The sequence below is a fragment of the Lithobates pipiens genome, unplaced genomic scaffold (genome assembly GCF_037356315.1).
Source record: "Lithobates pipiens isolate NorthernLeopardFrog02 unplaced genomic scaffold, aLitPip1_a1.2 Scaffold_35, whole genome shotgun sequence".
Taxonomy (NCBI): domain Eukaryota; kingdom Metazoa; phylum Chordata; class Amphibia; order Anura; family Ranidae; genus Lithobates; species Lithobates pipiens.
In genome coordinates, this window is record NW_027507811.1 from 10,230,856 (window position 1) to 10,245,812 (window position 14,957).

Sequence of the window (14,957 nt, forward strand, 5' to 3'; positions counted from 1 at the left end):
ACCACCACAGTGGAGCCCTGCATAGGTGGGGAGGCAGCGGGAGGGGCTCAAGCACAGGTTGGCACACTGGGACACTGGCACAGGACTGCAATGCCCTGACTATGGCACTGATCAGTTCATAGCCTGGCTTGACCTTGCCTCTCCTCCATGGCCTTAATGCGCTCCTGAATTGTCAAAATTTCACAGATAAAAAAAGAATGCTTGTCGTTGTCGATCCCAGATTCACTTAATACTTTTGTTATGTCAGTGTCCATGTTGTGGGACTATGTGTGCACAGCTAGTAAGTATTTTGTGGCTGAAAATATGACCTGGAGATTTTTAAGGTTTGCCTGCCATTAAAGTCAATGGTGTCCGCCACGAACCTTGCGGTTCGCAAACTTTTGGCCGCGTTCACGGTTCGTGTTTGCGAAACGTCCCGTCGAAAGTTCGTCCATCACTATTCAGGGGTATCACAAGTTTTGCAAAGCAAAATGGAAAGAGTTTTTGTCATGGTAGAGAGTTCTTTTCAAGCACCATTTGCCTATGTGACAAATAAAAGGCTAACTACAATATGAATTTAGAAAATTGATCGACTCTCATGGTTTGGCGTGTGAATTGCCATCATCTCTTACAAATGTAAAGAAGAAAAACCTAGTAAATTGGATTTTTAAGGCAATTAGACAAAAAATATATATAGAAAAATAAAAAGTATAATTTTATTAATACACAAATTTTATAAGATTCTTATGGAAGGAACCACAGCCAACTACAACATGAATTTGGCAAAACTATCACTGCAAAATCAACTGAATCAAAATCCCTCTGCTCAGCCCTAGCAAAAATAATACTCCTTGGTCGAAATCGAGGTGACCCCAAGCATAAGAATATACAGTATATATACACACACAGCACAAAACCATATTCATACTACAAGACGTTTCTATGGGCTGCAGTTCCTCTAACCTCCACAAGGTGGTGATCTCACTTCTACCGAGACAGGAAGTCTCTATGGAAAACAGGAAGTGATGTCAGGTACTGACAGGAAGTATTCAAAAATACAGGAAGTTGTGGGCGAGAGGCGAGGTAGAAAGAAGCAAGGCGAAGACGTTGCCGGAACTGGCAGCAGAGGAGGTAATAAGCTGTTATTTGACCATAACGCCCATCATTGTCCGTTATTAGACCCAAACTACTCTGTCCTGTGTTGCCCTTTAAATGTCCCTCTTTTCAGTCTGATGTACACACAGACGAATCTAAATTCTATTTATCTGCCCAAAATGTTTCTATCGCTTGCAGTATTTCCTCAGATTTCAGATTATTTCACGTAGTTAACCAAAAAATACTTGTATACATGAAAAGTTTGACCAAACCCAAATAAAAGTTTTCCCAGTAAAGTAATTTTTTACCTCTCTAAATGGTGCTCCGATGCCGGCTGAAGTCTTCTTCAGAAACCATCACGACCGGGGAGTGCCGATCTCCTGGTCCACTCCAAAGATGGACAGAGCTGATTTCTAATATTCTCCCACTATTGGTTGTGCATTACCGTTTGCATTCCAATATTGTAAAATTAATACATTCCAGATAATCCTCCACTATTCATCTACAGAGAAACCCACATAGATCACATGAATGAGGATGGAGGAGGACCAGAGTCACATGACTGAGAAGATACTAAACCTCACCCTGGAGATCATCTACCTGCTGACCGGAGAGGTGAGGAGGATTTTGGGAGGTCACATGACATCCCTCTTATCTCTATTAATAAAACACAGACCTGACCGGAGAGGTGAGGAGGATTCTGGGATTCTAACATGATATTCCTATTGGTTCCCCAATACAGAGATTTCCTCTTGTGAAGTCAGGTGATCATATGACCATCACAGTGCCTCCATGTGACTCCCTAAAACCTGAGAGACACAACATGGAGAAGATTCTAGAAGTCACCAAGAAGATGATGGAGCTGCTGACAGGAGAGGTGAGGAGGATTCTGGGAATTCTGGGACATTATCCAGTAACAGACAAGGGATGTGTCTGGATGGTGACTGTATCATTGTGTGTGTCAGGTTCCTATAAGGTGTCAGGATGTCACTGTCTATTTCTCCATGGAGGAGTGGGAGTATTTAGAAGGACACAAGGATCTCTACAATGATGTCATGATGGACACACATGAAGAGAATGACAACATACAACATGATCAGGTAGATAATGAACCATTATCTGTAATTATGATTTTTATTAAAACATACTGTATGTGTCACAATAAATGTTGCCTTATATATCATTAATGAAAACATCAAGGATATAAATATCAGTATTCAAGAAGAGTACGAAGAGAAGGAAGGTGGTGTGGTGGAGGAACCTTCAGATGGACACAAGGATATGATGGATCCACCTAGTAACAGAAACTCACCAGAGAGATGTTCCAGTCCTCCTCTGTATTCCCGGGATTCCACACAGGAAGATCACACCATCCCCCACCATCATCAGGTAGATGAGGAACAATTATTGGTAGTCATGGTCTATACATAAGCTTGTTTATTAAAATTAATTTCCTATTGTATATTTAGAGTGGAAACCTCAGAGATAATAATCTTGTTAAAGAAGAACATACAGAGGGGGATGAGAAGGATGGTGGGACGACAGAGATTTTGGAAGGACACAATGATGTCGCAATTGAACCACCTATTAACAAGAACCCATCAGAGAGATGTCCTCCTCTGTATTCTCAGGATTCCACACAGGAAGATCACACCATCCCCCACCATCATCAGGTAGATGAGGAACAATTATTGGTAGTTATGGTCTATACGTAAGCTTGTTTATTAAAATTAATTTCCTATTGTATATTTAGAGTGGAAACCTCAGAGATGATAATCTTGTTAAAGAAGTACATATAGAAGGGGATGAGAAGGATGGTGGGACGACAGAGATTTTGGAAGGACACAAGGATGTCGCAATTGAACCACCTATTAACAAGAACCCACCAGAGAGATGTCCCCGTCCTCTGTATTCCCGGGATTCCACACAGGAAGATCACACCATCCCCCACCATCATCAGGTAGATGAGGAACAATCACTGATAGTATCATTAGGATCTGTACATTATCTGCATTGTTACCATTGATGTGATTATTTTATTATATGTTTAGAGTGGAAACCTGAGAGATTCTGAAGTTGATGCTCAGGAAGAATTTAAAATGGCGGATGAGCAGTATAGGGCGATGAAGGAGTTTTTTGAAGGAAACGTGGATCTGTATAAGGATGTCATGATGGGGCCACAAAATACCGGAAACCCACCAGAGAGATGTCCCAGTCCTCTGTATTCCCGGGATTCCACACAGGAAGGTCACACCATCCCCCACCATCATCAGGTAGATGAGGAACAATCACTGATAGTATCATTAGGATCTGTACATTATCTGCATTGTTACCATTGATGTCATTTTTATTTTATATTCAGAGTGGAAACCTGAATGCTCCTACAGTTGAGGTTAAAGAACAGATGAAAGAGAAGGCTGATGAGGGTGGGGTGATTAAGAAAGTTAACAAAAATCTGTTCCAGGACACCACGGTGAAGTTATCCAGACACAGAGACCCACCAGAGAGACCAAGACATCCCAGACAGGAAGATCACAGCTATGCAAGGCCCTATCAGGTAGATGATGAATGATTTTTGGTATTTATGATTTATACACAAGCATGTTTCCTACAATGAATGTTGTAGAAGAATCCAGACCGCTGTGTGCTTGAAAATATCATCTGACTCTATTGAACCCATATATGTGGCAAAAGTGCTAAATGATTTACATTTCAGTTGGGCCTGCACTCGCTTCCTGGAAGTTCGATGGCCACACTCGCTTCTGAGCGTGTCACTTCTGCTTCGCACCATTGGATCACTTTGACTGGATCCATGGTGATGCCAAGGGGGCAGGCTTGCTAGTAGAGTGACAGAATCCCGGACGAGCCCCCGTGTTTAGCACTAACCCCCGAAGGAGCTGGTGATTTTGATTGGGCCTGCACTCTACCTAGAAACCCCACTAACTTGACTCAATCCCCTTGGCACAACTGTGGTGCAATGTAATACAGTACAATGTAAAACAATGCAAAGTACCTGTATTGTACCCTCAGGATCCGCTGGCTCCACCTGGTGGGGAAAAACAATACGCCACACAACTGGATACTTAACCAGAAATATAGTTTACTGTAAAATATTTAGACAGGGGGCTACAGTAATTGTGCTGTCATCCCAACATAGGACGACTGCACAATATATTTATATATGTTTATAACAGAATATAACATATGTATGAAAATATATTTATATGAAACTGGGAGCTCCCCCCTGCTTTAAAGGCTATACGTGAGGCCTCACTTAAAGTACTTTAATCCGGGGTCTTCTTTTCTTCGCTAGCTAAAGTCGCTCCTTTGTATTTGTAATCCAAAGAAATGTGGATGATTAAGCTGAAATGCTCCTGGTGTAATTCCAGTAACTTATTTACATGCGCTGAGGCACCAAAGTAAATAGGCCTTAAGCCTGCCCAGTGTCAGTGGCTCTGCTATGCCTCGTGGAACTGCAGATTCCAGTGAGGCCTGTAAGTGAGTCTAACTGCGTGCAAAAGTTAACAAACGGTGGGCCGTAACCCACTCACCAACTGGATCAGAGTTCCGCGTGATCACTTTGGTCCGGTGACTGTAGCTTGTCTTTCCGTCAGCCTTGCCAGATTCTCCGTACAGCTCCGCTAAATTGATCCGGTTCTCCTATTCTCCGCCAAATGTCTTTGGACCTTCTCAATCCAGCCATTGTCTCTCAGGCTCCATCAGGTCACCTCACAAAAACAAACAGGCCGGCGCTCCACGATAGCTATCGGCCACTGTCTCTCGGGACACCCCTCCACAGATCTGCACAGGCAGGTAACGTGGTCCCAAGAGACCTAAAATGGCTGCTCCGGTCCCTTTTATTCCCTACCCAGCATGCACTGTGTAAGAGAGTGTTCATGGGTAGGTCACACGGACTCCTGGGTAACAAGTTAAACCTTCCGAATCCAAACAAACAGTCACTTCCTGTACAAGTCTTTAGGTTGTTCTGAGGTAATGATAAACAGATGCGTTACCCATATTTGGTCACTAGATGGTTCTAGTACGAAACCACAGTAATGTCCATATACCTCACATTAAAGCATGTATAATCACATCAATAAACAAGGATGTCAGCGCTACACACTCCCCCTGCTTTAACTCTTTGGTCCCCAAAGAGGCTCAGATTGCTGGCTCTATCCCGTATCTTAGCATCTATACGATCATACAATATGGACAAAGGCGTTTCCCACCAGTTGTCATATGGTGAGGAGCTATCCTGTGCACTCACAGCTGATACTACCATATCTGGTACAGATGTGCCAAGGGGTGAGGTGGGGCTGTCCCCTAATGAATCAGTAGTAGAGGGACCAGGCAGTTCAGAGTTTCTTTTGCTGACAAACAGAGGCTTCAGAGCATTCGCTCAATGTATCATAGGTCAGTCTGCGAGGTGGGCGAATGTCTCTCTTTGCTCTTGGCACTTTTGGGGTATCCACTTCATTTCGAGATGTCCCCTTGCTCACTTAGGTCTGATTCTAAGCAGAGGAAGTCTATGCAAACTAAGTCCATTGGGCCCTGACTCTCCAGATGGCCCATCGAGGGCAGCCCTCTGAGGCAATGTCTTCCGCTGTATGCACCTGAGGCAGGAATGACAGTAACTCTCCACTTCTTTCCTCATGTAGGGCCAGTAGAATCTGTCCTTCATAATTGAAGGGTCCTTTCTGCTCCCAAATGACCATGGTGGTTGTGCAGGGCAATCAGTACCCTCTCTCTGTGCTTTTCCGGCAAGAACAGCTGCCACTTTTCTTCTGGATCAACGGAAGGGGCCCCTTCAGTAGACCACCCCCTGTTGCAATTACAACCGATCCTATTCCTTCAATAACAGCCGGGCTTCTTTACTGGAGCCCTTCTTCAGCACCTCAGACTGTTGGTGTTCCAATGCCTTCAGCACCATTCCGCACAATGGATCTTCCTCTTGATCTCTTCTGAGATCCTTCCTGGATAGCTTGGGAAGACCTTCTTCTACAACCTGGGAGACATTGCAATAGCCCTGGGGGACTCCCACTGAGGACACTCCTATTTCTTTGGCTCTGGCCCCACCTTTTCCGTATTGACTCGTCCCTTCACACAGGGCTCTTACCCCTTCTGGGGTGAGCTGATTCCATCCTTCTGAGGGATCTTGAGGGTCATGGGGCCTTCTGGACAGAGCATCCGCATCTCGGTTACCAGCTCCTGGTCTGTACTTCAGGCTGAAGGTAAATGCTGAAAGAGCGGCTAACCACCTGTGACCAGTGGCATCCAGATTCGCAGTGGTGAGCAAGTAAGAGGGTTGTTGTCCGTCTTCACTACGAACTCAGCCCCGTACAGGTAGTCCTTCAGCTTATCTACCACTGCCCACTTCAGAGCCAGAAATTCCAGTTTGTGAGTCGGATAGTTTTTTTTCAGCAGGAATCAAACTTCTGCTCACATAGGCAATGGGTCGCAGGTGCCTTTCATGCTCCTGGTAGAGCACTCCTCCCAGCCCGTCTCGACTGGAATCCACGTGCAGTTCGTAAAGTTTGGCAGGGTCGGCATAGGCTAAGACCGGAGCAGTGGTAAGGCTCCATTTCAGCTGTCTCAAAGCTTCTTCCCATTCTGGAGTCCACTGATCCTGGATAGACTTTCTTTTTCCTGGGCCCTTCTTTCAGCCTTACCGACTGATTTGGGTTTTCACTAGCCTTTTCCTGATTCTTCAGAAGCTCAGCGAGTGTGTGGGCTATCTTTGCGAACCCTTCCACGAACCTTCTATAGTAAGAGCAGAACCCTAAAGCCGCGTACACACGGGCGGACTGTCTGGCCAACTTAGTCCGTCGAAACACATTTCAGCGGACAGGCTGCTCGTGTGTGGGTTTCAGCGGACTTTTTCAGCGTGCAGTCTGGCGGACTAAGTATTTCGGAATTTCCGTAATATTGTCCGTCAGACTTTGGTTTCAGTGGACAATCCGCTCGTGAGTATGCTAGTTCGACGGACTAAGTATGGCGCATGCTCAGAAATGATTTACACGGCGGAAGGTTGCATTGCTGTGTATTGGACTTCCTATTTCTAGTCCCGTCGTACGTGCTGTACACGTCATCGCGCAAACTTTCGACGGACTGTTTGTGCATCGTGTGTGGTCAAGTCCGTTCATTCGAAAGGAGGACGGACTGTCCGTCGGATTGTCTGACGGACTAAGTTGGCCATACAGTCCGCCCGTGTGTACGCGGCTTAAGAATGGCCTGAGTTCAGTTACGTTGGTAGGCCTGGGCCAAGAAGTGACAGCTTCTAACTTCTTGGGATCAGTTGCTACTCCCTCTTCAGACACAATGTGTCCCAGGTAATTCACTGAGGGCTGGTAGAACTGACATCTCTCCATAGAGAGTTTCAGGCCTTCCTCATGAAGTCTCTTCAGGACATTTTTCCAGGCGTTCTTCATGTTCTTCCAAACACTATTATGTCATCCAGGTAGACCAGTACTTCTATTATGTTCATTTCACCCACTATGCATAGGCGTAGAGACCCTTTCTTCTTCCTCACCACCACGATTGGGGAGGCATAAGGACTCTTGGACTCACGAATAATGCCTGTTCTCTTGAGCTCAGCCAGTTGCTCTCTCAGATCTTCCAGATCTCCCAGTGGGATTCGCCTGACCCTTTCTCTGAAAGGCTTATCTTCCTCCAGTCGAATCCAATGGATGTCACTTTTGGCTAATCCCACATCAAACTCACTTTTTGAGAAAGCGTCCCTTCATCTTAAAAGTTGGGCCTTAGCTCTTTCCCTCCAGGCAGGAGTAAGGGGTGTGTCCTTGAGACAGAACTCTTCTTGAGGGATCTCTGTTGCCAATCCTTCCTTCAGGCTACATGCTGAAATTGGGGTGGCTGGACTAACCTGCCCCAACAGTAATCTGGATGGCACCCTCAAGGATGCAGCTTCTACATTCCGGACAGTGACAGAAACCCTGCCGTTAGTCCTCTTCAAAGCCCTGGTGGGTATCACTTCTGGGATGAGTTCTAACCCCCTCTTGTCTTCCTCTCTTGTATCTTCGAGGACAACGAAAGAACCTGGCTTCTTCCAACTCAACTTGACAAAGGCCCTCAAGCAGACAACTTCACCGGGCTGGACCCATTTCCTCCCCCTATCCAAGAGCCAGATTTTCCCCACTACCTCTTCAGGAGCCTCCTCTTCCTGCTTTAGGTTTCGGTATGTCTGCGCCAACATCGGATGTATTTCATTAGGGGGGGTCCCTTCTGGAGCACCAACGTTGAAATAAGCCTTCTTACCAAGTCGGTATTCGTCAAAATAATAAGGGAACTTTTGTCAGCCCCTGGGGGGCAAGGACACACTACAACCAGCGTGTCGAACGTTTCAGTCTCTCCTGTTGTACTTGGGTCAAATGTGAGTCTGACTGACAGGTAGCCACATATGGGAAGTTCTGAGTGCCTAAACCCCATATTTCCAGTTCTTCTAGTTTCAGTAACGGCAGGTGCTTGAGATGTCGGTCGTAGAAGTCCTTGTACAAGAGGGTCACTTGGGCTCCAGTATCCAGCAGTGCCTTTGTATAAATCCCCTCCACTTGAATGGGAACAATCGGGGAGGGCCCCACCAGCTTGGGAGGTATCCCACTAGACGTGGTATTTTTAGCCTGTTTAGTGGCCTGTACTGTCACCCTAGGTTTTGGGGGCCTCTTTTCTCTGATTTTCCAGAAACCCCAACTTGTTGGATTGGGTGTGTCAGTTGGAGTTCTGTTCTTTCAGACAACTTTATACCGGCACCATGGAAGCTTTCATGGATGCCTTGTCCCCTCTCTATCAGTGCGTAGGTGCAACCGGTGCTGTGGTCTGTTTTCACTGCGACTATATGCACCTTCCTGTCTGGGGGACAAGACTTGAACCACCTCTTTTGACCTGTTTCTCACCCCATTCGCTTCCTGGAAGCTCGATGGCCACACTCGCTTCTGAGCATGTCACTTCTGCTTCCCACCATTGCATTGCTTTGAATGCAACCATGGTGATGCCAAGGGGGCAGGCTTGCTAGTAGAGTGACAGAATCCTGGACGAGCCCCCACGTGTAGCACTAACCACCCAAAGGAGCTGCTGATTTTGATTGGGCCTGCACTCTACCTAGAAACCCCACTAACTTGACTCAATCCCCTTAGCACAGCTGTGGTGCAATGTAATACAGTACAATGTAAAACAATGCAAAGTACCTGTATTGTACCCTCAGAATCTGCTCCAGAATCTGTAACCAGGTTTTCCCCACCTGGTGGGGAAAAACAATACGCCACACAACTGGATACTTAACCAGAAATATAGTTTACTGTAAAATATTTAGACAGGTGGCTACAGTAATTGTGATGTCATCCCAACATAGGACGACGGCACAATAAATTTCAATATAACAGAATATAACATATGTATGAAAATATATTTATATGAACCTGGGAGCTCCCTCTGCTTTAAGGGCTATACGTGAGGCCTCACTTAAAGTACTTTAATCCGGGGTCTTCTTTTCTTCGCTAGCTAAAGTCGCTCCTTTGTATTTGTAATCCAAAGTAATGTGGAGGATTAAGCTGAAATGCTCCTGGTTTCATTCCAGTAACTTATTTACATGCACTGAGGCGCCAAAGTAAATAGGCCTTAAGCCTGCTCAGTGTCAGTGGCTCTGCTATGCCTCTGTGGAACTGCAGATTCCAGTGAAGCCTGTAAGTGAGTCTAACTGCGTGCAGAAGTTAACAAACGGTGGGCCGTAACCCGCTTACCAACTGGATCAGAGTTCCGCGTGATCACTTTGGTCCAGTGACTGTAGCTTGTCTTTCCGTCAGCTGGGCCAAATGCTCCTTACCGCTCCGCTGAATCGATCCAGTTCTCCGCCGAGTGTCTTTGGACCTTCTCAATCCAGGCTCCATCAGGTCACCTCACAAGAACAAATAGGCCGGCACTCCGCGATAGCTATCGGCCACTGTCTCGCAGGACACCCCTCTACAGATCCGCACAAGCAGGTAACGTGGTCCCAAGAGACCTAAAATGGCTGCTCCAGTCCCTTTTATTCCCTACCCAGTATGCACTGTAAGAGAGTGTTCATGGGTAGGTCACACGGACTCCTTGGTAACAAGGTCAACCTTCCGAATCCACACAAACAGTCACTTCCTGTACAAGTCTTTAGGTTGTTCTGAGGTAATGATAAACGGGTGCGTTACCCATATTTGGTCACTACATGGTTCTAGTACGAAACCACAGTAATGTCCATATACCTCACATTAAAGCATGTATAATCACGTTCTAGCTGTAATCAGGCCAATGTTCTTAGCAGTGTGACTAAGGTGCCTGTCCCTCGCTTCATGACTATGAATGCTTCACTGGACTGGGAGGGGACAGGTATTTCTTAGAATCATTATCTATACCAGTGGTCTCCAAATTATGGCCGAGGGGACAACTGTGGCTAATTGCTTGCCTTTACCCGGCCCCCAGCTCTGCTTATCCCCCACTCAGTAATAACCCCCAGCTCTGCTGATCCCCCCACTCAGTAGTAACCCCCAGCTCTGCTGATCCCCCCCCCCACTCAGTAGTAACCCCAGGTCTGCTGATCTTTGACTCAGTATTAACCTCTAGCTCTGCTGATCTTCTGCTCAGTAGTAACCCTCAGCTCTGCTGTTCCTCCCCACTCAGTAGTAACCACCAGCTCTGCTGATCCTCCACTCAGTAGTATCCCCCAGCTCTGCTGATCCCTCACTCGGTAGTAACCTCTAGCTCTGCTGATCCTCCGCTCAGTAGTATTCCTCCGCTCAGTAGTAACCCCCAGCTCTGCTGCTCCCCCACTCAGTAGTAACCTCTAGCTCTGCTGATCCCCCATTCAGTAGTAACCCCCAGCTCTGCCGATCCGCCACTCAGTAGTAACCCCCAGCTCTGCCGATCCTCCACTCAGTAGTAACCACCAGCTCTGCCGATCCTCCACTCAGTAGTAACCACCAGCTCTGCCGATCCTCCACTCAGTAGAAACCACCAGCTCTGCCGATCCTCCACTCAGTAGTAACCACCAGCTCTGCCGATCCTCCACTCAGTAGTAACCCCCAGCTCTGCCAATCCTCCACTCAGTAGTAACCCCCAGCTCTGCCAATCCTCCACTCAGTAGTAACCCCCAGCTCTGCCGATCCTCCACTCAGTAGTAACCCCCAGCTCTGCCGATCCTCCACTCAGTAGTAACCCCCAGCTCTGCCGATCCTCCACTCAATAGTAACCCCCAGCTCTGCCGATCCTCCACTCAGTAGTAACCCCCAGCTCTGCCGATCCTCCACTCAGTAGTAACCCCCAGCTCTGCCGATCCTCCACTCAGTAGTAACCCCCAGCTCTGCCGATCCTCCACTCAGTAGTAACCCCCAGCTCTGCCGATCTTCCACTCAGTAGTAACCACCAGCTCTACCGATCCTCCACTCAGTAGTAACCACCAGCTCTGCTGATCCTCCACTCAGTAGTAAGCCCCATCTCTGCTAATCCTCCTCTCTCTCCTCCCTCTGTTGCTCCCATGCTGCGCACCACGCATGACATCTAGTTTCTCCTGCTCATGTCCCCCAGCTGATCCTCTGCCACTAAGTTTCCTCTCTCTCTGGTCCCCAGTCTCATGTTCCCATGTTGCACACCACATGTGCCGCCTGCTAGTTGCTCCTCTCCATGCTAGTTGCTCTGCTACAGTCCGTACCTCGCTTACCTTCCTGCTGCCCCACCCTGCACACCAGATGTGACATCTGCACCAGACACTGGCAGAATATATATACGGTACATGAACCCGAAGTGCCTGCTGACGATGTCTTTCCAGTTCACCTGTTGGTTTCCCAGTGCATCCTGGGATATCTCATACCTGCAATACCTCCAAAACAAACCAAAGCTAACTCCTGAATAAAAGCCTCTCAAATGCATGCCACATGCTGTAAGCGAGCGTTGTCATAGACTTCTATGGAGGCTTTGGAGATGCTCTGAAGCACCAAGAAAGTGATAAGGGGATCATTTTTGAAGCAAAGCAAACAGAACCTGTGACCAGGATTTTAAGGTCACCATTCTATTTAGAGACAGGAGCTTTGGTTGGCATTCAGACTGCTTTACAAAAACCGCGTCCGATGCCACATTTTGAAGCAAATGTACATGAGGCCTTCTTATGGCACCTTCCCTCCCTGACTGGTTGGACTGCTTTTGGATGTCCCGAATTGTATCTGAATTCCTGCGTCCCTCAATGGACACCATAACCGCCCTCAACTTATCATAACATTTTTGAGCCTCGCAAAGTCCCGTGGGCAATTTTTCTTTGTATGTTTACCATAACATCTAATTCTTGGAGTCCATTGAGGGACACGGGTCCCAAACCTTAGTGTTTTTTTGCTTTTGCCCTTGATGCTTTTCCAAAAAAAACAAAAGCATACTCGGTGGAGGAGGGGTTATATGGGGTTCTGTTTGAAAGTGTCTCAACCTCCAGTAGGCGGCAGTATAACCTGACTGTTTTTTAATACAAAAAGTATGAAAACTTTTTCTATTGTTGCCATTCTGTTGGTTTAGGGTGAAGTAGAAGAGACGTATGTGAGGGATGGTCAGCAATATACGAAGGAGGCTGGAATGACGAGGACATTCATAGAGGAGGACACTCCTACAGAGATCAGCACAGGTGACCCATCATATATTCTTCTCTTATCTCTGCTCTGTTACTACTCACTGTGTAAATGTAGAAGTAATCTGGGAGGAGGACCAAAGAACCTTTGACTGAAGAGGGGGGAAAAGTCCCGGCTGGTTGGGACCTCCACAGAGAACATCTCCTCACTCATATCTACCTGATCCAGATGGGATCTTGATGGAAGTGAACTAACCCTCTCATATCTATTGATGATGTTTTTATATTTTTCCAGGACACGCCATGGAGAAACCCTCAAAGGATCGTCTCACTTTATCTCCAGGTTGTAGAATGGAAGATGAGGACATCACAGGAGATTGTGGAGGAGAAAAGACCATGATCTCCACTATGGATGGTGGACTTCACAGTGCGGATAGACCACAGAAACCCTCCGACTCCGAGCAACCTCGTACTGTGGGGGATGGGGCCAAAACTCAGGAGAAGACGTTTCCCTGTGCTGAGTGCGGGGAAAGTTTTAGCTCTGGTTTAGCTCTTTTTATACATCAGGGGTCTCACAAGCCGAGTAAACTTCTTACCTGTTCCGAGTGCGGGAAATATTTTCTACATAAATCACAACTGGTCACACATCAGAGAACTCACACGGGCGAGAAGCCGTATTCCTGCCTTAGGTGCGGAAAATGTTTCGCACAGAAATCATCGCTTGTTATACATGAAAGATCTCACACCGGGGAGAAGCCGTTTTCCTGCCCTGAGTGTGGGAAATGTTTCTCTAACAAGCCAGTCATGCTTGAGCATCAAATATGTCACACAGGTGAGCATCCGTTTTCCTGCCCCGAATGCGGAAAAGGTTTTAGAAGGAAAAGACTTCTTGAAGATCATATAAAATGTCACACAGGGGAGACTACGTATTCCTGCCCCGAGTGCGGAAAAGGTTTTAGACAAAAAGGAAATCTTAATTATCATATAAAATGTCACACAAGGGAGAAGCCGTATTCCTGCCCTAAGTGCGGGAAATGTTTCTTGCGGAAATCAAGACTTGATCTACATCAAAAATCTCACACGAGGGAGAATACATATTCCTGCTCTGAGTGCAGGAAATGTTTTGTAAGTGAAGAAGCGCTTGTTTTACATCAGAGATCTCACACGGGGGAGATGCCGTATGGCTGCCTTGAGTGCGGCAAACGGTTCTCTCAGAAGTCTGTTTTTTACAGTCATCGTAGAGTGCACACAGGGGAGAAGCCGCATGCCTGCCCCGAGTGCGGAAAATGTTTTAGAAGGCAATCATTTCTTAATCATCATATAAAAATTCACACAGGGGAGAAGCCGTATGACTGCTTAGTGTGCGGGAAACGTTTTTCACTAAAGCGCAGCCTTGTTGTGCATCAGAAGCGCCACACAGGGGAGAAGCCATATTGCTGTCCCGAATGTGGAAAAAGTTTTTCATGTAAGTCTGGTGCTGATAGACATCGTATTTTACGCCATACGCAGAGACAGCCGCTTCCCTGTTCTGAGTGCGGGAAATGTTACCTATGGAAATCAGATCTTGCCAAACATCAGAAATCGCACATCAAGGAGAAGCCGCACTCCTGCTCCGAGTGTGGGAAAAGATTCTTACTTAAGTCTAATCTTACCAGACATCAGAGAACCCACACAGCCCTCTAGTAGTAGTATTTTCCTGAGTGCGTGAAATGTCTTCTATATGAATCATATTTTTCCATACATCTTATTTTCTGTTTATAAAACATATCAAATAAAAATATTGGAAAGTAGACACCCCGATCTCATTTTTCTCATCGTTTTCATTTTATTTTTTGCTACAATATTTGTGAAATGTAAAAAACGTGATGGTGAGCTTGACAATTGTATGCGGGGGTGGTGCAGGGGTTTTTATCTACACAGCGAAAGTGTGTTGAGTGCTCCCAGTGCAAATACTGGCATGTACAGGCGGCGGGGAAGGGGTTACAAATATGAACCCCCAGCAAATGGCTATGGGGGTTCAGATCACCCCTCCTCCTCCTAGCACCCTAAGGTTGTTGCCTGAGCAGCCTTATGCTATGGGTTGTACACAGAGGGAGGAGGAGGGGGTCCAAGTACAGGACAAGGGAGATTAAGGAGTTAATATATGGTCAAATAAAGAGACAGGCTGATAATCAGGTGTACAGAAAGGGGGGGGTGAAAGGGTAAAAAAAAAAAACATTGATACAATTTGCAGTACTGCAAGGTACAGAGCCACTCAGATTGACTCAGTACACTGCAAGGTACAGAGCCAATCAGTTCAACT

General features: G+C 46.5%; 1 protein-coding gene across 3 annotated transcripts; it reads left to right on the top strand.

The window, feature by feature from the left end:
- Positions 1-1,038: 1,038 nt before the first annotated feature.
- LOC143955547 (uncharacterized) lies at positions 1,039-14,447 on the top strand. Of its 3 annotated transcripts, XM_077465597.1 has the most exons (11): positions 1,039-1,110; positions 1,583-1,689; positions 1,817-1,951; positions 2,040-2,174; positions 2,275-2,463; positions 2,544-2,747; positions 2,828-3,034; positions 3,126-3,347; positions 3,437-3,631; positions 12,607-12,712; positions 12,951-14,447. In XM_077465597.1, exons 2-11 carry the CDS (start codon positions 1,606-1,608, stop codon positions 14,336-14,338), a joined length of 2,865 nt encoding a protein of 954 aa, XP_077321723.1. In that variant the 5' UTR covers positions 1,039-1,110; positions 1,583-1,605; the 3' UTR covers positions 14,339-14,447. The 3 variants fall into 3 exon arrangements, with proteins under 3 accessions (XP_077321723.1, XP_077321725.1, XP_077321724.1); XM_077465599.1 differs by lacking the exon at positions 2,544-2,747; XM_077465598.1 differs by lacking the exon at positions 1,039-1,110 and having other exon boundaries at positions 1,172-1,689.
- Positions 14,448-14,957: the final 510 nt, after the last annotated feature.